The following is a 21,812-nucleotide window of genomic DNA, read 5'->3' on the forward strand; positions in this document are numbered from 1 at the left end:
TTAATAACATTAATAACATTAAATAATATTTTACATTTAGAAAATTATATTTAGACGCCAAAAAAATATCTCTATATTATTTTTTTATAAATTAAATTTATTCGAGTATATTACCAATCGCTTCTATTATCGCTTCAATTATTTAAACAAAATATCGTGAAATCTCTCCCCGTGATTAAAGGAAAAAAAAAAATCTTATCTTGTTTTTAGGAAAAGGAATCCGAATTCTTTTTCTCTGTATCTTTATTACATTTCGAATTTCTTCTGAACCTATATTATAGAAATTATAGTATTAAACAATCCACAAATTGCAATCTTTATAACAATAACAAAATATAATTGCGTCTAATTTTCAAAATATTCTAATCGTAATTACTAAGATAATAGAAAAAATATTCTTACAAATATTGTTCGCTAGATATACATGCATATCTATTTTAAATTTCAATTGATAAATATAAATCCATTTGTAATTCTATACATTTCTTTCGAAACGATTTTTTAAAACCTGCAACAGAAAAAAAAAACAGGTTAATTAGTTTAAAGATTCATTTTTATCACGTGTTTACTTACTAAAAATGTTTTAAATTATTCGACGACAAGAGATTCTACAATGTTGTATGATAATGTTGTGAATACGATACGATCGAATAGAACAAGAACAAGCATTGCTCTCACATTGACGAGAAAATTTTCCATGAGACGACTAAAAATTTCACTAAATAAATGCATAATATAAATATATAAAATAATCAGTAATTGCAAATTATATTGTAAATTCTTTTAAGCTTATACCACAATACAATTTCAATACAAAATCTCCTACTTACATCGACACTCTTGCGATATTTACTATTACAATTGTTATTAATAATATATCAATAATTTTTTTTAATTTGTCATGATATTTTAAGACAAATCTAATAACGTTTAACAAGTATTTATATTTCGTAACATAAAAATCTAGAATATTTTTTTTTTCCTTTTCATTTGCAAATATATATATATATATATATATATATGTAATCAAAGCGATATTTATATATGTATATATGATATTACAGAATTTGAGAAGCAAGTATATACTAGATATATCATTTTCATCGATAAAGAGACAAATTTTATTAATCGTTTGCAAATATTAAGCGAAAACGGAGTTAAAGTATCTATTTAAGATCTTGCTTTTCCTTAATAAATACACGTATTTTTTTTCTCTTCCTTTTATTATCGTCTCTACTCGGACGATCGTAGAACGTTTCAAAAAAGCTATAACGTGATAATCTTTTAATAATCATGCGTAACGACAATTCCTTTCTGCTTTACTTTACGAATATAAGTTGTATTTGGTATGACGGAAATGGTGTCGATGTTACAAACTTTTCGTGAGGAATCGATGCGCACCGGTGACAAAGTTTGGCATAATTCCATCGTATCTATCGCTTCGGACTTCGTTTTGTCGTTTAAATCTTTCGTGATAATGGTATGCATGTGCCATCTATAGGGGGAAGGGAAAAAAATAAAGAGAAGAAATAAAGAGAATGAAAAAAGAATAATCTCGGACGATAAATCATCCCTAATCAATTGATGATTTAATAATTACGGGATAAAGACCTGGAAGAAGGTTGGCAAATAGTTTTCGACGATGATTCGAACAAACTCGTAAAAACACTCGGCTCTTTTTCGCTCAATATTTTATTGAACAAAGGATTCATAGAAGATTCTATATCGATACTTTCTCTCAAAACTAGAAGAAATTTATCGACAAATCGATCTTGCATAAAAAACGGATGTTCCAAGAGCATGAAAGATTTTGATCTTAAGTCGGGATCCATACGAAGACATTGAGCCAAAAAATCGATGGCGACTATATCCCATTTGGGAAATAATTTACGAATCGAGAAAAGACCGGACTGAGGTGGTCCTATCAGCTCATCCGCGCTCGCAAGCCGCAATATTTGACCAGGTCTGCTATGATTCATTAAAGTTTGATGCTTCATACATAATCCTCCTAAAACGATACACATTCTTTTAGACGTTCCATGTTTCTTTCTCGGACAAAGGATCCGTGTTTTTTCTTTTTTTTTTTTTTCTTCCTTTCTTTCTTTTTCGCACGTAATAATTAATACGGTAAAGATAAAAAGATAAATTACAAAATTACCAAGTATTTTGGTTATTCGATAGAGCTGATCTACGTCGCTATCACCAGGAAACAAAGGATTCCCGACCACCATTTCCGCATACAAACAGCCTACCGCCCAAATGTCTATCGGTCTGCCGTATCGAGGATCACCGACTAACAATTCCGGGGCACGATACCATCTTGTCGCCACGTAATCCGTGCAAGACTCGTTTGGACTATTTACAAAACGTGCAAATCCAAAATCGCAAAGCTTCACCACTCCATTCGAAGATATGAGGATATTTTCTGGCTTCACATCACGATGCATTATCTATCGATGAAATGAAAAAATGACGATCGATCGGAATCGTTACAATTCTTCGAGATCGATCTTTTCTCCAAACGTAATCTTAAATCGAAAAATTTAAACGCTCGAACGTATATATAATTTTTACACATTTCTCGATGACACTTACGTTATTACCGTGACAAAAGTCCAATCCACGAAGGACTTGATAAATATGTCGTTTGGATATTTCCAAACCTAAACCGCGTCCTCCAACATTTTCCAATTCGTACAACAAAGTATGATCCAAATACTCGAATACGAGATAAAATCGTTTCTTTCGACGAAATACTTCGATCATATTTATTAGATTATCGTGGCGTAATTTCTGTAAATATGCTTCTTATTCTCACAAGAGGCGAATTAATATGAGAAAAGAGAGGGTGGGAGAAGAAAGAGCGAGAGCGAGAACGAGAGCGAGCGAGCGAGCGAGAGAGAGAGAGAGAGAGAGAATGAAAAAAAAGAAAAGGAATATATATGACGTACTTTCAACATTCGGATTTCTCGAAATACCATTTTTCGCACTTCGTAATCTTCCTCGGTTTCAAGAAATCTCTTAACGGCTACAAATTGTCCACTCTCGCGATGCTTGCATTTCATCACCATGCCATAACTTCCCTCTCCTACGATTTCTATCATCTCGTATTTATCCATCTTGTCTTAAAAATGCTTAAAAATTCGTCTTAACTTTATTTCGATTTTCTCTTCCTTTTTTATAGTTTCTTTCCTCGGCAGAACATAACTGTTTTCTATCAAATTTCAAAGATTTAGAATTTATTCTACATATTTTTTTGCGTATGTATTTACTTACATCATATGGATAGTTACTTACCATATGTTCCTTATCGTATGTTTCTTAAAAAAAGAAAAATCATTCGATATATCTCGATATCGACTTCGATAGTAAATAGTATCTTCATTCTGAAAAACAAGGATAGGTTAATCGATCATGACTCGTACATATGTGCGAACAATAATGCCAAATATAAGGAAATAACACAAAGTAAAAAAAAAAAATAAAATGATAAAACAAACATCAAGAAAGAATATTTATGTGTATATAAAATAAATTTTGCAAAATTTATTTTAATTATAATAACTGTCGATCATCTACACACAGAAGATTAAAAAGTAATTATATATATTTAATACGTACAACGTGATACAACGTGATAAAATTTTGATCATGTTATCGAATTCACGATTTCGAGAAATTGATTCGAGTTCTATTGAAAATTAAATCTATTTCACATAGTTACATCATAAATAGGTAGATAGGGTTGAAAATATTAAAATTCATCATTTAAGATTCAAAATTTAGATAAACAATAATGCGGTGATCGATGTAAAACATTGGTTAAAAATTCCATCTACAAAGAAAAAGAATTTGTGTCAATAAAACGTCTTGATCGTTTAATATTAAACAACGAGAGTATGTAACGAAATTGAAATTTAATTTCAATTTATAAATTCTTTAATTACCTAATTTCCATTCTGTTGAGAAGGCGGTATATTTATAAGAAGGAGAAATTTTGATCGTGTTGATCGTCAACACGAAGAGCTTGATTCGCTGGAAGATGCTGGAAGCGAGAATCTTTGCCGTAAGTAAAGATGTTGGAGGCAAAGTTCGAGCAATACTCGTACTCGTACTCGGTGGCAAGCTGTTCGATAGATAGCAAGCACTGAAATAGCTGCACCACATGGCGGGGGTCTCTTTAACGCTGATGTTAGATTCATGTGTATGCGTTTTTACGTATACGCGGATCGTGGAACATTGTCGATGTTCAGACTAGAGACAGACCCTTCGCGAACGAACGCAATTGTCGACTCCGGAAATACGAAAATTTTCTGTGAAATCGTATATTAACATCGATACTTACCGCGCGGCAACACGCGGTTATCGTTGCTGATTTATTGTCAACGCCGACCAATTTTTACTTTCCATCCGAATTGATTCTGTTCGAGACGAAAGAAGAAGCATAAGGATAGAGCAACTCGACCGGAACCAATCGACCGCTCCATCATCATCGCCATCGTTATCGGTATCTCCATCCTCTATCATTGACAAAGAATACATAAAAAGATAATCGAAATTCGTATATAATAAGATAAGTATTTTTTGAATGAAAAAAAAGTGATTTGAAATCTTCCAAGATCATAATCGTGAGGTCATAATCGTGAAACGAGAATAATAAAAGAAGAAGAAGAAGAAGAAGAAGAAGAAGAAGAAAATAAAATAAAATAATCTGGGAATCTGATATCATTTTCAAGTGCGAAAAATATTTTCATACCTTGAGATTTTCAAACGCTCCAACGTTTAACGAATAACTTTTTGTTACGATAACGTATAAAAGCGCGCACAGAGGTGAATTCGAAAAAAAAGAAAAAAAAAAAAAAAAACACGTAAAATTAAATGAACCTATCACGTAAAGCAATTACATATGGCGTGATGTTACATATTTCGTGAAAACATCGAAACGCAGAAGACAGTTCGAAGTGAAGTTTCGAATGGAAACGTTGCCAATTCTTCGACGTTGCATTATTGTAATGTACATCCATACGAATAGATTGTTTGAAAAAACATGTTACTCGTTGACATGTTACTCGGCAGCAGGCAGAAAAGCGTATCGTAGAACGAAAAGCAAGAATCCGTGCAAATCCTGCAATGATCTAATGATCAAATGATCGTCGTGTATCTCAGTGTCTTAGGTCTTAAATTAATCTTGGGAAACAACTGGCTGGTTACTGGGTGAATTCGTATTTTTAAACGAAATAGTCAGTTACCGATAAGTGCATCGAGAACGTTTCTTGTTTCATTTCAGTGATTCGTAAATATATTCGATGTGTATCGATAAAAATGAGCGATAATAATAATAATGTAATGTCGTTTTCCAAATATATCCAACAAACAATTATTATATTTTCTCAAGCATGGAAAAGATGAGAATTAAATTTGAAAAACACGTGGGAGGACGGTAAATTTCTGATTATGGCCGCTTGCCATCCAACACCGGCGATTCAACATTTGCAACCACAGGAATCATCTCAATTCGGCCTTGGACCTATGAACGCTCTCGGTAGCCAAGGTCGGAAACCTCTTCACCAACCACATTATTCGCCCCATTTGCTCAATTGGGTCTATCTAGCAATCGCCGATCAAAATTCTGCTCAACCGCGAGATCAGGTTCTCAAATCTCTCTCTCTCTCTCTCTCTCTCTCTCTCTCTCTCTCTCTCTCTCGTTTTTTTTTTTAAAATTAAACAATTTTTACGATTTTTTTAATTATCAATATACAAACACAAAAATAAAATAACATTTTAACGATAATTTATCGAACGATTATCGATTTGTAATATATTTTAGAACAAACTTGTTCCGGCAATCTGGAGCGGTTTTTCAACAACAACGTCACAAACTCATTCTCATCGTGATACACTCGATCCTTCCTGCGCTATAAATGGCAATTTTGCAGACAATATCAACGAACTTGCAGATCGTTTCAGAGAATTGGGTCTATTAGATAGAAAACCAACGAAAAGGCCACCGCCTAGTTATCTCTGTCACCTGTGTTTCAAGAAAGGTCATTATATCAAAGATTGCCCGCAGGTGTGTTTTTCAAAATCTTCTTTTCATTGTCGATAAAGTTTAAAGTAGAAGATTACCGAGGATATTATCTTTGCATAGATGTGCATTATTTTTAGACCGATCCGAATAACAACACCGTTCGCGAATATCTCGTGAAATGTGTCATCCAGTATTTCGAGTCTTTCTTATATACGCGTCTAAAACGCGTACGCTATTGCTATTATTATACTATTGAATTATTGTTAATTTTGAATTTGAATTAACGTTAGAAACGTTAAACGAGAGAGTCGATATTATACAGTGCAATAGATAATAAAAACTTAAAAATATAAAAATAAGATCAATAATAATAATAAACGAGTTATAACGATCGATTCCAGGCAAGACCAAAGGGTGAAGGTTTAACGCCGTATCAAGGAAAAAAACGATGCTTCGGAGAATACAAATGTCCCAAATGCAAACGCAAATGGATGTCGGGTAATAGCTGGGCCAATATGGGCCAGGAATGTATTAAATGTCATATAAACGTTTATCCTCATAAACAAGTGAGTAAAAATTTACATTTATCAAAAGTTTATTCTCGTTAAAATATACTTTCGACAAACGTTATTCGAGTTGAAAAAATTTTACCAAAAGAGAAAACAAAAAAACACATGTGTAATGTAAAATATCCAGACCTAGCTTCACAATTAGTAGTAAATCATCACCAAGAAAAAATTGGTTCCGAATATATATATATATATATATGGAATATGTTATTTCTTCCACCCTAACAAATTCAGCAACGCAAAATTACCAAAATACATAAATACCTTTAACTGTTAATAATCTGTTATTGCATCAAATTCGTATTAGAATTGTTTTTTCCCAGCCTGGCAACGAGTAATCACAAATTTACCGCATTTTCATTGCACGCCAACATGATTGTGTAATTACGTAATCTCGTTACATTTTACTACGTGTTTTCAGAGACCATTAGAGAAACCAGACGGATTGGATGTGTCCGACCAAAGTAAGGTTCATCCGCAACATCTCTGTCAAAAATGTAAAACTCTTGGTTACTATTGTCGAAGAGATCAATAATACGATATACTATATAATACTCCAGGACTGATTAATTTTAACAAACAGAAATATAAATTCCACGTACATACTCGTCGTTCTTTTAAATTCGTACATGATCAATGATGAATCTTCGTACCGATCGATGAATCTTTCCTGAAAATTTACCATTACTACAACATATTGTAACTTATCGATATCTGTTCGAATCTCATATAATATGGTATTATTCTATTTTTCTATACAATTATTCATAACAGATAAGTTATACGTATAATATATCATATCATATAAAAGTAAGTTCGACCTAACCCTATCCAAACTTTTCTTTCATTTATACGAATTATTACGAGTTAATCGATCATTCGTGAATAAAAAAAGTCACGAAACAGAAAACTTTCTCGTGAAAAATATTCTAAAATAATTATATTTCCATAAAATTATTATAATATATATAAGCATGCACGATTACTTACTATAAAACTATGCAAGCGACCGTATAATTCGTCGAAGAAAGAATAGAAAGTTTTTCGTTCAACGATTATTCGTTCTTATTAATATATATTAGATTTCAGATTGTCCATTTCTAAATTTGTCCTGACTGGAACGCGCCGCGCCTTCTTTCGATGTTTTTAATTCCGTCTCATAGAGTCGAAATATTATTATATGCGTACACATCTATAAGTCTACAAAATAAAAAATACGGAGACCGTGTATGTTTTCTATATTTAAAAATTCAAACAGCACAGCTGCTTTTAATATTATTTAACGTGTTTTTTTTTTTTTTTTTTTTTTTTTTTGATACAACATTGTCTACATGTTAAAATGTCAAATATTCTAACGATTTCAATTTTCGATTACAAATCTTGCAGAAATTCGTATTATTGAAATTGAGATAAACTGTATATATACAGGATAATTATTCGTGATAAAATTGCGAAAAATCACAGGTATGTTACAAAATGTTTCAACTTGCTTCTTCTCTTGAGCTTATGCATTTCAAACTTTACATATTTGTATGTACATACATACTTACATAAAAGATAAAGAAACGAAAAAAAAAAAAAAATATCAATATTAATAAAAAGATTAAGACGACCGATCTCTTTTATCTTGTAAACTGCACATATTATTGTACAATTGCAAGAATTATCGATTTACCATCACTCGTTCGCTTAGGAACAATTTGATAATTATCTTCTATTAACGATATCGTAATTCGTGTTGTCGTATCTCAATACATCGTAGGTAAGTATAGATTGATATTAATAAAAATCAATTAATAGAAATAATCAAATTTTCAAAAAAATATCTAACTTATCTAACGATCTAATGATACAATAATACTCGATGATGTAATGACGAGGATGATGATAATAACTATTATAAAGATAATCGAATTCCACGAAATACGATACCAAATCATAGATATTACAATCATTTATGTATATATACGTATAATGTATAAATATACCACATATATATATATATATATTAATAATAATATCAAATGAATTATCATACATTATTATTAATACATATCATAATTTCAAATATACAAGAAGCCAAAGGTTCACCTACTGTAACACGTAGTAAATTCTTTTTCGCTAAAACTTCACCCAAAAATTTCTCTGTCGCAAAAACAATGATAGAATATACATAACGAATGTACAGTGGTCAAGGATTAGTCACGACGAACAGACGATCAGCCGCAGGATCTTCGCTAAAATATGCCGCTGAATTAAACATCGTCGTCGCTGCGGAATCTACGGTCATTGTCTGTAAAAGATGAAAATACTCGATTATTCTTTTACTTATTATTCTATTATTTATCTTATTACATCTATTTATTAAATATAGCTATAAATATGTATATACAATTATAATAAAAATATTCGTATACATTATGCAAATTTTATTCAACTGTAATAAATTGTGTTATCAAAATTATAAATAATTCTGTTTTCGTACAAAATATTGTGAACATGTAGATGATGAAATAATGGAATAATATATAGAGTAATTTTTTTTATTAGTATTATTAATATCGTTGTCACTGAGGGGACCCGAAAATTAAAATTTCAGTATTATTTTCATTTTTTAAAAATAAAAACGTTATAATGATTACAAAAAATAAAAAAAAATAAAAAAAAATAAAAAAAATAAAAAAAAAAAAAGGTAAAAATTTGAGGATAGATTTCATATATTCAAGATTTTTCGTCAAAAAATAAATTGCTCCGTATATATAAAAATTTTCATTAAAATTAAATTTTTTAAAATTTATTTTTAAATTTCCTTGTAAAAATAGCGTTTGAATACTTTTGCGATTAATACATAGTAATGACGTAGTAATGAAATACTCTGATAACTTTGTAATATATAAAAACAATAATGTCTCTTATTTATATTATATGATTTTCAACTTCTACAAAAACACAACTAAACGTATTTTTTATCTTAGATCTTTGAATAAATATAAATAAAAGGAAACATCTTTAATTATTGATTAAAATTCACTTTTATAATTTTTATTTAATTTTTATTTGTTTAAATAAAATCACAAGAGAGAGAGAGAGAGAAAGAGAGAGGGAGAAAGAGAGAGAGAGAGAGAGAGAGAGAGACAAACAGACAGAGAGACGGAGAAAAAATAACGCACTATCATTGATTTTTTTCTCCATAAAAACCGAAAGAATAAATTACGTTTATTTTTGTAAAATGAAAGATATTAATTTCTACCTGATATGCATCCGAGCGAGAAGAAGAATTTAATGTTTCAGTACGTTCCATTCCTTGTGTATCCGATAAATATTGTTCGGATCGTAACAAGGTTTGTTGACATTGTCTCTGTTCTTCGTATAGTTTCATTTTTGTAACTTGCTTCGTTTCATCTCCATTAATAATAATCGATTTTAACGATCGATCAGATCTTTCCTCGTTCGATAGTTTCGTTATTGTCGATGATAATAGCTCCGATATTACTGGCATTTCCTCTTGATGTTGTTCTTTAAATTCAGTGATCATTGATGAAGATCGATGATCAATGTTACAACGAGAAATATCGATAGATTCTTGCGCGGTTGATACTTCCGCAATCTCCGTACTCGATATATTTGGGACTTGATGATCGACCAAAGTAATCACCTGTTGCGATTCTTTACTCTCATCGAACGATGAAACGATATCGGCAGGAGTCGAAATTATCGATATCGATCTTGCCTTTGGATTTATAGCCGAATATTCCGCAGTGAGGAAGGATTGCGAATGTGGATGAGATTCGTTTCGATTCTGGCAATTTTCCCCGGTATCGTTAATAATCAAATTATCGATCGATGTAGATTTTGGCTGAGATAAAGCCAGGGATCCCGAGAAAGAGGGCTGTCGTTGCTCTATCAAACTGATCACTTGCGAATTTTGTTGCGATTGTATCGATTGAGGCGAGCATGGTAACGGAACAACAATCGGTGGTTCTGGAAATAATTCCGCTTTCAGATTGGGTAGAAATGCATCTATCGTTCTCCAAGTCGGGGCCCATAAATTTGATGTCGGAGCTAACACGTTGGCAGAAGACATAACCAATAACATGTTTTTCAATGATTCCGGTATGGCTTCGAAGAGAAGCTCGCTATTATCCGCGTGCATATAAGCACGAAGTAAGCTCAACACTGTTAGCCAGAGTGGTAAAAATCCAGGTAGAGTCAGTAATGGATTCAAATGATGAAGAAATACCTTGGATAATAACATGGCTGCCCTGACCCTTGTCTCTTCCACGCCGATAGGATCGTTCGAAGCTATCGGACCGAGTAATTGAGCCAACAGAGGGAACAAAACTTGTTCCAAACATTGAGACCACTCGATCGCCGATAATTGTGCCAAATCGTGAGCGAGCAGAGTACTTTGAAGATACGTTATAGCTGCTGTGCGTACCTGTCTACGAGCATCGCAACACAATCTTGCAATTCCTTGTAACAAAGGTCTCCATACCTGTAGCCATAAAGAAATATTTTCCGTAGCATTACCCTCTTCGGCCCACCATCGAAATACTTGAGCGATTCTAGTGTGAAGCGTATGCATTAAATCTAACAATTGTATGGGACTTTGTTGATAAGTGGTAGCAACACCAACTTCCTCCTGAATATTGAGCATTTTGTTCCTTTTTCCTGTACATTGAAGAACTGCTTCGGCAAATGTTCTCACGCAACGTATACATAATTCAAAGTTAAATGGAGTTACATGAGCCACGTCTCTGACTAGGAATGTCAAACTTTCGCAACATTTAACGAGGGCAGCAGGATCGTGAGGTTGTAAATCACGATCTAATACAATCGTGTCAGCGGCAACAGGTAACGGTGCTTCTGTCCCTGTTGGAGACACGAGTACCCATTCGGGTATAGGACTGATCGGTCTAGGATCCAACATCGATGTTCTAGAATTGGTCGCTTCGTCCAATACGGTGTTCGATTGTTTCGGCATTAATGCTCCAGCACCCGCACACTCCAACAAACTGAATACTACTTTCCAATCTTCCGTGCTATGAATATTAGCTGCGCCTGTTTTAAGCAACTCGAACAAACCGTAAGCGATCTGTCTCGCAAGTGGTGTGCTTGTAGCGGAAGGAAGATGAGTTAAAGGTAACAAAGGCGGCAAAACGGTACACGCGTATTCTTCTCCCCGTAACAGTCTAATTGCTAATCTCAACATTCCAACAGCAACTCGCTCCAAAAGATATGGATGATTTTCACGCGCGGCAATTGTCAATAATCCGTCTAGATGGCCCTGTACTATCGGCCAAATACAAGTTACTCTGTCACGATTTTGAATAGTTACTTCCAACAAAAGTTCCAACAGAAACACTGATACATCTTCATCGTGAGAGTTTGGATATACCAAAGCACCGACAAAAGATCGAAGTGATTCAACCTGCAAGAACTTACTTTCCTCGATGATTTGTTTAAGATAACAATTACCAATAAATTCCGTAGCTCTTTTTCTTGCGGTTGTTTCGGCTGGATGAGACATGCGTGAAGTATCCAAAGCTATATAAGAATATAAACTGGATAATATTCCCTGATCTACCGGAGCTGGTTTCGGTGTAGTTGGTTCTCGAAGTAACGATATCCTTCCGGATGGATCGATAAAATCTTCTCCTTCGGTCAGACTTTTCGGCAATAATCTTGCCTTGTATAACGATTGCAAACAATCGATGATATTTTTCCACGAGCCTCTTATCGCATCTCCATATATGTGAGTAATTTTGAAAAGAGTACGCGCAGCTAACTGACACTTGTTACTTCCGCCAAGCTGTAAAACCACTTGTTCGGATTCACCACCGGTCGCAAGACCCGTGAATTTACACAAGCTCACTACAAGAGTATCCAAATCGCTGCTCATCCCATAATGAGCACTGATAGAAGCGCAACTATAAAGAAAAAACGCGACTTCATTCTTTCTAACATATCACTATTATTTTTTATCAATTATCATTTCAAAATATTCAATTCGAACATGAATATAAATATAAATATAACGAACCGATGGAAAGCTTCGGCGACTCGACGTTGCAACGATCTATCGGGCGCTTTATCATATGCCCTGCAAAGCGCGCTTATAATAGGGCCCCATGCCCGTTCAGCTAACTCCTTATCCACGAATTCACCAGAATTTCCAATCCTTAGATACAAACTTTCAAGTCCAATACCTCTACGTAATAATACCTTCCATAAATAATTATCTTTCACCAAACCGGTTTGTTCGGCAGGCATCACAATTTCTTCGCCCCTAATAAAAAAAATATTACACGTATCTTACTTTTTCATAAGTATAAATTATAAAATTAAAAATTGAGATAATTATGATCGAAAAGTGTAAAAGAAAATTTTACTTAATAGAGGCATATATTTCGTCAAGCATTCCTTGATCAAAGTCAGTACCGCCATTCACTTTTTTTAAATTTCTTTTAAATTCATCAGCCGTCATGGGATTATTTTGTCTTTTCACATTGTAATTATGCTGATCAACATTCAACATAATTACAGCATATGCTAAAGTAAATGCAGCATCTGCCGATGCAAACGGCCTTCCATTACTGTCCTAGAAAACAAACAAATACGCGATCCTTTTTTACATTTTATATAATTTTTTATATTATTATTATTATTATTATTATTATTATTATTATCATCATTATAATATTTATATGTTATGTTATTATTTATATTGATATTTATTTATACACAGACACACACACACACACACACACATTATATACATATCAAATGGAAAACCAAACTCACGTGCCAATGTTCGGCAAATTTTTCGAGCAACAAAGAAATAAGTGGCGCTTCGCCAGGAAGTCTGAAAGATTCTAAATAAAGTCGTAAAGCTTGATCGATTCGCATATCCTTCAAATCAAAACTATGAACGAAACAATTTAAAACATTTTTATTTTCCTTTTTGCTAATGTATTCCCCAATAGCTTTTTTATCAAGACCAGGATTTTCCTTCAAAAATTTAGCTACTTTCTCTGGATCGGGATTTCCCGGACTTCCACCCAAAAGATTATGTTCCGTAAGTTTAGCAATTCCTTCTCGTGGATTTTCATTGAATTTTTCTGTACCAAGCATCAACCACTATGTATAAAAAGAATATATATTTCTATGATTTTTCAACGAGAAAAGTAGCAAAAAAACGAAAAGAAAAGAAATTGTAAAAATAAAATAAAGAATAAAAAAAAAAACATGCAAGAAAAAAGAAAAATATAGACGAAAAAAAAAAATGTATCGTAATTAAATACAAACCCGTTTATTTGCTTTTATACTAAGCAATTCCTCTCGTGTTGGAAGATTTGGTGATGCATCATGTCGAGATGATTTACACAAATCTTTGTAGCCTTTACATCTGATTTCCATTCCAGAAATCAACGTGAATATAGCATCCAAAGAAACAAATTGCATATTTTGCATATTACCCATTAATGCGGAAGCATTCTAATAACGAAATGTAAATCGAATACAATTTTTAACAAATAAGATAATATATTAATATAAGTATATTATATATTGGTTTTTTTTTTTTTCTATTATCATGAAACCAAGGTATACCTTTGACAATAGTTTCATTAATTCTTCGTATAAATTAGAAGAATACAAGCCGCAATCATAGTTCAAATATAATTCTGCTGGTAAACCGGGTATTCTCCATAATCGTACAATAGCTTCTAAAGTTAAAAAAAAAATTAAACTTTGTTGCGTTATTTTAATTAAATGACATTTCATAAATAAAGTTATATAATAATAGTTATATAATATTCGTACCGAGAGCTAGTTCACGCTGATCATATGATATCCTATTCGAATCTGAACTTACTATTTCCATTAATTTGTTTATATGATGCTCCATTTGGAATTTCAAATGCTGCCTTTGAGATTCAAATAGCAAGAACGATACTTGCAAATCCGCTGCAAGAATCGACAATCGATCTGTGCCAAGAAGCTATTAAATACAGTTATAATTATTATTTATTTTCTTATGTTTCTATTTCCAAGTAAATTTAACAAAAATAAAGATAAAAGACTTAACAAAAATAAAGATATCGCATCATTACCAAAATAAGGTTTCTACAAAGATCATCTTTCACAAGTGCCAGTAATGACGGAAAATTGGAAAGATGGTCAGCCGCAATTTCTAAAGCTACTTGCAATAAATTGAGCCCAAGATGTGTCATAACTTCGTTATTTTGTTTATCGAGAGGACTACACAAAGATACGAGAAATCTAAATAATTCACGGACACACAAAGCACCATAAGGTGCTAATTGTTGATGTGGCATAAAACGAACTCCTTGGGCATTTATATATTCTTCGATTTGTTCAGATTCTTTGGTTTTAGATGTTTTGTATGCATTATTTATATTTTCATCGACTGATATTAAATCTTCGACACTTCCTGCCAAAGATTTTATCGAATCTATATTTTTTTTATCATTTATCGATTTCTTCATGTCCTCTATAAAATCAACAGAATGATAATTAAAATTACGATTTAAATTATAATTAAAACAAGCATTACCTTGATTTCCTTCATTTAATAAATTTACCGATTTAGCTTCATTGTGTTTATCCATTTCTATATTGTCTATATTTTTATCTTCTTTCGATAAAATTTCTTTTTCATCAATCACATTTCCTTTCTCCTCTGTTTCACTACAACTTTGCTTATTACACTCTTTCAAATCTTTTATATCTTCCTTCTCTTTTTTTATATCAAATATATCTCCCTGCTTAATAGTTTCGTTTACATCATTTAAATCTTTTTTGTTATGATTTTTGTTATCATTCTTTTCTTCCTCTGTTTTTTCAATGCTACCTTGATCTAAAGAACCTTGCATATCAACAATATTTCCTGTCGAATTAACAGGCGTCGTCAAACAACTCGACCTAATTTTATCAGTTGGATTTGGAAGTGGATCTTCAATATCTCCTATATTATCTATATTCTGTTTTGCCTTTTGTTTACCATGATTTTTATTTCTTCTATTCTTACTTCGATTATTTTCTATACTATTTGTTCTCATTTTCTAGAAGCACACAACATGTTAAATAAAAAATATTATATTCGACCGATATATTTAATAAATCTTACTTTCATATTTAATAAAACTCTAGTATCATCAACAAATTGAGGTAATCGTGTGAAAAGATGTTGTACCATATCTCTTAAACAATGCTCTGCTGTCCTTCTTAACAATTCTGTAACCAAAAAAATATTGTTGAAATTGAAAAATAATTTGAAATTAAATATTCAAAATTTTCTTACCACTAAGTCGTGTTTCAAAACATATCCTAAAACAACTGAGCATAATTTCACAAATACTTTCGTTTGAAAGATAATCACCGGCTGGTGATAACATAAGAGCCCTTAAAACTTGAAGAATTCTCATTAAAACAACTCCATCTCCAGATGCATCAGTCCCAACAAATCTTGCATGCGTAACAGCATCAGCAATAGCTTCTACGCATTGGGCTACTGCTGGATGATCTGAATCTATGAAAATTATTTATTATTTTAATATATATATTTCTAAATATATTTTTAATATATAACGAATAAAATAATGGATATTTACCTATAAGACTATAAGATATCATTTTATTAACAGCAGACAATGCAAGACTTGTAACAGGTCCAGTTGTTTCTTCTGATCGTATAATCTCTAAAAATGGAGCCAAAAAAACACCTGGATCTAAACAAGATATATCTTTTGCTTCATTCAGCACCTCTTTTAAACTGAATAATCCTTTTATAAGAGTATCTTGATCGTCATCCTTGAAAATGGCATCAAAATATGCAAAATATACAATTTAGAAAAATCTGAATTAAAATAATTAAAATGATAATAATAATATTCATATTTTCATATCACTACTATAATCTGTTTTATAGTAGTTATATTATAAATCCAAATAATATGATACAACAACAACAACATAATAATAATAATGATGATAATGATGATGATGATGATGATGATGATGATGATGATGATGATGATAATAACAAATTATATATTTTATATATATATATATATAAATCTAATACATAATTAAATTTATAAATAAATAATTATAATTATGAGAAAACATAAGTATTTTTTTTTTTATATATAAAAAGAAGCAAAAAATATTCTAACCTGATGAGAGTGAGAAGACCATCGAGCACCTCGTCTCATAGCCGTTACCAAGAGGCAAACCTCACTCTCGACAACATATAAACCACCACCAGGATAGGCCATTTTCACAATTCTGCCCATCTTTTTTAGAACACTTGTCATTTACACCATTTTTTATTCCGACGAAACCTTAGAAAATATTCAATAATTCGTAAGTGTCAAGGGAACACTTTCAACACGATAGTCATTGAATTGTCGCTTTAAAAGAAACGTTCAAAACCAATAATAATGTGCCATCTAGCGTAAAAATTAAAAATTACATGTATTACATTTATATAAATATAAATAATATCATAAATAATTTTCATAAAAACACAAAATCTTATATTTTCCATTAATTTTAATATCATCTTCAATTTTAAAATATAAAATTCTAAATTTAATATATTCTAAAAAATTAGTTTTTATTTAGAAATTTTATTGAAGAAGTTTATCAGTGATAAAATTTCAATAGAAAAAAAAAAGTCAAAAAGAATATAAATTATTCCAATTTATAATTTAATTATCAATTAAAATTTATTATAGATAATGTATAAACATTTTTCATGAAAACAGTACACTTTGCTATTGAGATAAGCATATATTTTTCCAATTACCATTCACCATATGCATGGCAAGTTAAAATATTATAAAAAATTTTAAATAATTGTGAGTATATTATTTGTTAATTGTAAAAATATATAATATGTGAAATAATAATAATAATAATAATAATAATAATAATAATATAAATATAAATTGTATATTATTTAATATATAATTTATATATTAAATTCTTTAAATAATATTAATTTTTATCACATATGAATTAAAAAAATGTGTAATATGTTAAATTTTTGTTAATTTCATTTCTGAGTAAAATAATATGTAATTAACAAATATAACAGGTAGAACTGAAAATTATAAAATTTATACTCAAATACTCATTGCATTAAGAATCGATTACTTTAGCGACGATATTTTGTTTAAGTAATAACCTAGAAAAAAAAACTTAGCTTTAAAATCTTTTCTTTGCATAATCGTTTTGCATTTTTTTTTTTTTTTTAATTAAAGATTTAAAATAAATCAATATGCATAGAATATCTTTAGATTTTATGAACGATATGTCGAAAATAATTCTTAAAAGTAGTCTGGCTTACGTAGTCGACAAGAAAAATTATGTGACAGCTGTAAAAGGTCCGAACGACCGTTAATGATTTTTAATTGTTGAGAAAATGTTGAATTTGTAATAATTATTTTAAATGAAAATCAAAGCATAAGATTCATTGTTCTTTCATACTAACGATTTTATGAATTTATTACAATGAATTTTTATTTTCAGCACAGAGGAAAACGCGATGCCTACAACAAAAGAGGAAGTTAACCAACTTATTGCATCTCATAGCATTGTGATATTTTCTAAAACGAGTTGTCCATTTTGTAAAATGGCTAAACAAGTATTAATCAAATAATTTTTTTATCTTCATTTCAATTAGCATAATATGATTTATTTCAGGTATTTCATAATTTGCAAAAAGAATATACTGCTATCGAATTGAATGAAAGAAACGATGGAGATGAAATTCAAAGTATATTAGGAGAAATGACTGGAGCTAGAACAGTACCTAGGGTATTTGTGAATGGAGTATGCTTAGGAGGTGGAACAGACGTGAAGAAACTTTACGAAACTGGAGAATTACAAAAAATGTTTTAACATATTACTTCTCATATTCTTACTACTCTTACTATTTATATCATAATTTTATATACTTCTATTATTATATTGTTAATTTTATTAAATAAATAAAAACAACAAAAAATATTGTAACTTTAATCTTTGCATTTCTATAATAATGATTATAGATAATTATTATTAGTCAAGTTAAAACAAATTTCTTATTAAGATCATTTTTAATTTTAATTTAAATAAGTGTATGAGCTTACACATACAAATGTATATGTGTATATATAATGACAAAAGTTCTTATATTACGAAACTATTTCGTTGTTTGTCACCACGTGTCCACAATCAAATATATATTTATATGAATCAATTTGTCTAAAAATACCTGAACGAGTAGTGAAATAACGGTATATCATTAAGGGCATCGAGAACATATAAAAATGGATTTTTCTCAATATCGAAAAATTCTAATTTATATTTTGACTTTTTTGGCTTATGCGTGGTCAGGTTATGGAGCTGGTTTATTATCGAATTTAAAGGATGCTGTATTAGCAGCAGAAACGGTATTTCAAGATTTATTCCAAAATGCGATTACTGTTGCTAGAAAAATCAGGGATATCCATGAAGTATTTGATGCAGCAGTGGAAGAAAATTGTATTTTTCAATGTCCAGGAGGTATATATATATTTAACCTATTACTAATCGTTTATAGATAATTTTAAATTTTTATTCTATCGTACTTCACTCCAAAATATGATGATTTGTCAAAATCTATAGCGATAATATTATAACATGATAATTTACGTATTTCATTTTATGTTTATTTTTTACTTTGTTCTCAACATATTATGTAATTCATATAATTATAAATAATATACCAGAAATTTGTTTTGCAAGATATATTCACGATTATATACTTATGAAATAAATATTAGATATTAAAAACTATCTAATATTTATTATATAAATTATTTTCAATATAATTAAATCTAATTGGTTGTTGTTTATTATATATATATATATATATTTATATAAATAATAAATTTATAATATGAAGATATATGCATATATTGTTTATGACAATTTCAGGTATAACACCGAAACCAGATTGGAATCATAAACCGCAAAGTAACGGATGTGGTTCTCTAGGAATCGAAGTAGGCAAATTTTCGAAAATAGAGACACAATATCGTAATGTATTATCATAATAAATAACAAGAAAGAAATTAATCAAATTAATAATTTTAGATAAACCAAGAGTATCTACCGCTTATAGAAATGACGAAATGTTGTGACGCGCATGACATTTGTTACGATTCTTGTAATTCGGATAAGGAAAAATGTGATTTGGAATTTAAAAGATGTCTATATAAATATTGCGATGGATATCAATCGTCTGCAATAATAAATACATGCAAAGCTGCAGCAAAAATGCTTTTCACCGGTACAACTGCTTTGGGATGCAAAAGTTATATAGATGCGCAAAAAGAAGCTTGCTATTGTGGAGAGAGATGGAATAAGAATAAGAAACCGAAAAAAGCTGCTCAAGCAGGTGGAGAATTGTGAAAAAATGGCGTAATATGCCAATTAAATGAAACGTATTATACGTTTCGTTTATGAATCTTTAGTAAAATAATTATACAATTTTGTATTTATTTTTATATTACGTACGTGACATTACTTTAAACATTAATTTATCGAAAATTGTACTATACGAATAGTTTACACATTCAATAATATACAAGATTATATTATTTAATTAAATATAATATTAATATTATATAATATTTATATAAAATCTCTCTTAACCTTTTCTATTTCTTCTTGGAGAGAATCACCAAATTCGAAAAATTGATTCATAGAAAATTCAAATTTTTATTTACTCGTTTGTCTTGGAAAAACAAGGGAAGGTACGCTTTTCATTGACAATGTCACTTCAATTTCAAAGTTTTTGAGAAAAGTTTTTGCAAAAAATTGTCAAGTAATGCGGCGTACAACAGGAATTTGCTAAACGATTGCGACAGAGTTTCGGGTAGGATGGGAAATATTGGATCCATACAGTCATCGAAATCGCGAAAAGAACGAAAGCGAGAAAGTGGTGACAGGTAAGACAATTTTTGATTTACTTCAATATCTTCGTTTGTTACCAATAAAATTAACGATACCGTATTAACGAAATCAAGTATAAAAGATAGTACATAAAAACGTACTTGCATCTTTTACTTTTGGGTAGCGTAGATGATCGTCCCGGAAAGAATAAAAGAATTGTAAATGGTTCCGAATCCCGAACCAATGGAAAAGAGAAAATAAAATGTCGTGCAACTAATCCTTTTATCATCTTTTTTCTACAATTACGAAGTAAAAAACCTAAGGAACACGTAACTGTGATTGCACGAGCAGCAGGGAAATTATGGACTCAAATGAGTCCAGAACAAAGAAAGAAATATATAGATTTGGCAAATGCTGAAAAAAAAAGACGACAAGAACGTAAAAGAAAACGAAAGTCAAGGTAATCTAATCTGTGTTTAAAACAAATATATGTACATTTGTTGTTTTTAAATATATCTAATAATAATTTAATAAAATTAATATAATTTGTTTAGAAGAAAATAGAAAACTGATATATGAAAAATCACAGGGTAAAAACTGAAACAAATTAAACAAGTGCAAAATTGTTCTTGCTATGCGTGTATCAAGCCACGCTCTACAAGTTTTTAAAAGTCTTTTATTCGTATAAAATATTCTCTCGAAGCCTTTATTTTTGATTCGTTTTTATTTGTTAGTAGTTTTTTTTTTTGTTAACTCTATGTACAATAAATATTGATGTATTTTTACACTATCAATGACCTTTTTTATCATTCAAGAATTATGCTAAAAACTAGGCAAATTTCCTTGCCTCTCGCACTTATAGTCTCATCTGAAAAAATTAAATTCATAACATACTATAAATATATTATTTGTTCGCGACCATTCCCCGAAGCGTCGTGGACAAGAGGGAAATTACAATTGAACGTACACCACGAACGAGCACCATTTTACATTTCCCATAAAGAGGTCGAAGGAATCAACATTTCATCTTTTATAATTCGATACAAAAAATAATTTCAGCGTAATTCTTTCGACGCTCCGTGGAAGAATTTTACGCAATTATTATTTTTTTCGAAATTAATATGTGCCCTCCCGCTCAATAATAGAAAATAAAAATATTACATACAATAGAGAATAAAGAATGGATATACGTGTCTATGTGTATGCGCGCATTTTTGTACACGCGTGTGTTGTCCTGCATATCTGTGCACGTAAATAAAGAGCAT

General features: G+C 30.5%; 6 protein-coding genes across 16 annotated transcripts; 4 read left to right on the forward strand and 2 right to left on the reverse strand.

Moving 5' to 3' along the window:
• Window positions 1-608: 608 nt before the first annotated feature.
• On the reverse strand, window positions 609-5,398 carry LOC100869038 (cyclin-dependent kinase-like 4). Of its 4 annotated transcripts, none has more exons than XM_086909154.1 (10): window positions 4,757-4,946; window positions 4,346-4,520; window positions 3,948-4,126; window positions 3,622-3,835; window positions 3,298-3,386; window positions 2,952-3,214; window positions 2,596-2,793; window positions 2,159-2,450; window positions 1,612-2,008; window positions 1,098-1,495 (listed from the first exon to the last, which is right to left on the reverse strand). In XM_086909154.1, the coding sequence occupies exons 6-10, from the start codon at window positions 3,117-3,119 to the stop codon at window positions 1,285-1,287; spliced, it is 1,266 nt and encodes a 421-aa protein (XP_086765280.1). In that variant the 5' UTR covers window positions 3,120-3,214; window positions 3,298-3,386; window positions 3,622-3,835; window positions 3,948-4,126; window positions 4,346-4,520; window positions 4,757-4,946; the 3' UTR covers window positions 1,098-1,284. The 4 variants fall into 4 exon arrangements, with proteins under 4 accessions (XP_086765282.1, XP_086765280.1, XP_086765279.1 ...); XM_086909153.1 differs by having other exon boundaries at window positions 3,948-4,267; window positions 4,757-4,913; XM_086909156.1 differs by adding an exon at window positions 609-718 and having other exon boundaries at window positions 1,402-1,495; window positions 3,948-5,398.
• LOC100871127 (zinc finger CCHC domain-containing protein 24) lies at window positions 3,337-7,202 on the forward strand. The gene is made up of 5 exons (XM_086909157.1): window positions 3,337-3,596; window positions 5,396-5,649; window positions 5,828-6,070; window positions 6,430-6,594; window positions 7,019-7,202. The coding sequence occupies exons 2-5, from the start codon at window positions 5,455-5,457 to the stop codon at window positions 7,130-7,132; spliced, it is 717 nt and encodes a 238-aa protein (XP_086765283.1). The 5' UTR covers window positions 3,337-3,596; window positions 5,396-5,454; the 3' UTR covers window positions 7,133-7,202.
• A 320-nt stretch (window positions 7,203-7,522) lies between these two features.
• On the reverse strand, window positions 7,523-17,020 carry garz (Sec7 domain-containing protein garz). 2 transcript variants are annotated; one of them, XR_015292297.1, is made up of 15 exons: window positions 16,797-17,020; window positions 16,233-16,431; window positions 15,923-16,150; window positions 15,749-15,855; window positions 15,176-15,683; window positions 14,712-15,112; window positions 14,422-14,599; window positions 14,209-14,324; window positions 13,906-14,094; window positions 13,402-13,737; window positions 12,990-13,198; window positions 12,641-12,886; window positions 9,848-12,527; window positions 8,693-8,890; window positions 7,523-7,797 (listed from the first exon to the last, which is right to left on the reverse strand). XR_015292297.1 is itself a non-coding variant. In XM_086909152.1 (14 exons), exons 1-14 carry the CDS (start codon window positions 16,935-16,937, stop codon window positions 8,789-8,791), a joined length of 5,640 nt encoding a protein of 1,879 aa, XP_086765278.1. In that variant the 5' UTR covers window positions 16,938-17,020; the 3' UTR covers window positions 7,819-8,788. The 2 variants fall into 2 exon arrangements, 1 of the variants encoding a protein (XP_086765278.1); XM_086909152.1 differs by lacking the exon at window positions 7,523-7,797 and having other exon boundaries at window positions 7,819-8,890.
• A 180-nt stretch (window positions 17,021-17,200) lies between these two features.
• LOC100866305 (uncharacterized) lies at window positions 17,201-18,634 on the forward strand. 7 transcript variants are annotated; one of them, XM_003694759.4, is made up of 3 exons: window positions 17,201-17,483; window positions 18,157-18,271; window positions 18,331-18,634. In XM_003694759.4, exons 2-3 carry the CDS (start codon window positions 18,173-18,175, stop codon window positions 18,526-18,528), a joined length of 297 nt encoding a protein of 98 aa, XP_003694807.1. In that variant the 5' UTR covers window positions 17,201-17,483; window positions 18,157-18,172; the 3' UTR covers window positions 18,529-18,634. The 7 variants fall into 7 exon arrangements, with proteins under 7 accessions (XP_003694807.1, XP_086765286.1, XP_086765288.1 ...); XM_086909160.1 differs by having other exon boundaries at window positions 17,242-17,483; window positions 18,162-18,271; XM_086909162.1 differs by having other exon boundaries at window positions 17,426-17,722.
• GXIVsPLA2 (phospholipase A2 group XII) lies at window positions 18,331-20,285 on the forward strand. The gene is made up of 3 exons (XM_003694736.4): window positions 18,331-19,173; window positions 19,588-19,655; window positions 19,747-20,285. The coding sequence occupies exons 1-3, from the start codon at window positions 18,939-18,941 to the stop codon at window positions 20,062-20,064; spliced, it is 621 nt and encodes a 206-aa protein (XP_003694784.1). The 5' UTR covers window positions 18,331-18,938; the 3' UTR covers window positions 20,065-20,285.
• On the forward strand, window positions 19,747-21,337 carry LOC105735819 (uncharacterized). The gene is made up of 3 exons (XM_012488115.3): window positions 19,747-20,603; window positions 20,732-21,007; window positions 21,102-21,337. The coding sequence occupies exons 1-3, from the start codon at window positions 20,536-20,538 to the stop codon at window positions 21,109-21,111; spliced, it is 354 nt and encodes a 117-aa protein (XP_012343569.1). The 5' UTR covers window positions 19,747-20,535; the 3' UTR covers window positions 21,112-21,337.
• Window positions 21,338-21,812: the final 475 nt, after the last annotated feature.

This window comes from Apis florea, unplaced genomic scaffold (assembly GCF_048593485.1).
Source record: "Apis florea isolate Af1SG1 unplaced genomic scaffold, ASM4859348v1 contig_3081_pilon, whole genome shotgun sequence".
Lineage (NCBI taxonomy): Eukaryota > Metazoa > Arthropoda > Insecta > Hymenoptera > Apidae > Apis > Apis florea.

Excerpts from the sequence above, each read along its gene's own strand:
- LOC105735819 (XM_012488115.3), top strand. The coding sequence starts at position 20,536 with ATGGGAAATATTGGATCCATACAGTCATCGAAATCGCGAAAAGAACGA. Across the intron at positions 20,604-20,731 it reads AAGCGAGAAAGTGGTGACAG|CGTAGATGATCGTCCCGGAA; the intron begins GTAAGACAATTT and ends ACTTTTGGGTAG.
- GXIVsPLA2 (XM_003694736.4), top strand. The coding sequence starts at position 18,939 with ATGGATTTTTCTCAATATCGAAAAATTCTAATTTATATTTTGACTTTT. Across the intron at positions 19,174-19,587 it reads TATTTTTCAATGTCCAGGAG|GTATAACACCGAAACCAGAT; the intron begins GTATATATATAT and ends TGACAATTTCAG. Across the intron at positions 19,656-19,746 it reads GTGGTTCTCTAGGAATCGAA|ATAAACCAAGAGTATCTACC; the intron begins GTAGGCAAATTT and ends TAATAATTTTAG.
- LOC100869038 (XM_086909154.1), bottom strand. The coding sequence starts at position 3,119 with ATGGATAAATACGAGATGATAGAAATCGTAGGAGAGGGAAGTTATGGC. Across the intron at positions 2,794-2,951 it reads GAGAAATCCGAATGTTGAAA|AAATTACGCCACGATAATCT; the intron begins GTACGTCATATA and ends GCATATTTACAG. Across the intron at positions 1,496-1,611 it reads ATTTGCCAACCTTCTTCCAG|ATGGCACATGCATACCATTA; the intron begins GTCTTTATCCCG and ends TTCCCCCTATAG.
- LOC100866305 (XM_086909159.1), top strand. The coding sequence starts at position 17,906 with ATGCATAGAATATCTTTAGATTTTATGAACGATATGTCGAAAATAATT. Across the intron at positions 18,012-18,161 it reads TTATGTGACAGCTGTAAAAG|AGGAAAACGCGATGCCTACA; the intron begins GTCCGAACGACC and ends TTTTCAGCACAG. Across the intron at positions 18,272-18,330 it reads TTTGTAAAATGGCTAAACAA|GTATTTCATAATTTGCAAAA; the intron begins GTATTAATCAAA and ends GATTTATTTCAG.
- garz (XM_086909152.1), bottom strand. The coding sequence starts at position 16,937 with ATGACAAGTGTTCTAAAAAAGATGGGCAGAATTGTGAAAATGGCCTAT. Across the intron at positions 16,151-16,232 it reads GATATCTTATAGTCTTATAG|ATTCAGATCATCCAGCAGTA; the intron begins GTAAATATCCAT and ends TAATTTTCATAG. Across the intron at positions 13,738-13,905 it reads GTATAAAAGCAAATAAACGG|TGGTTGATGCTTGGTACAGA; the intron begins GTTTGTATTTAA and ends TTTTATACATAG.
- LOC100871127 (XM_086909157.1), top strand. The coding sequence starts at position 5,455 with ATGGCCGCTTGCCATCCAACACCGGCGATTCAACATTTGCAACCACAG. Across the intron at positions 6,071-6,429 it reads ATATCAAAGATTGCCCGCAG|GCAAGACCAAAGGGTGAAGG; the intron begins GTGTGTTTTTCA and ends GATCGATTCCAG. Across the intron at positions 6,595-7,018 it reads ACGTTTATCCTCATAAACAA|AGACCATTAGAGAAACCAGA; the intron begins GTGAGTAAAAAT and ends ACGTGTTTTCAG.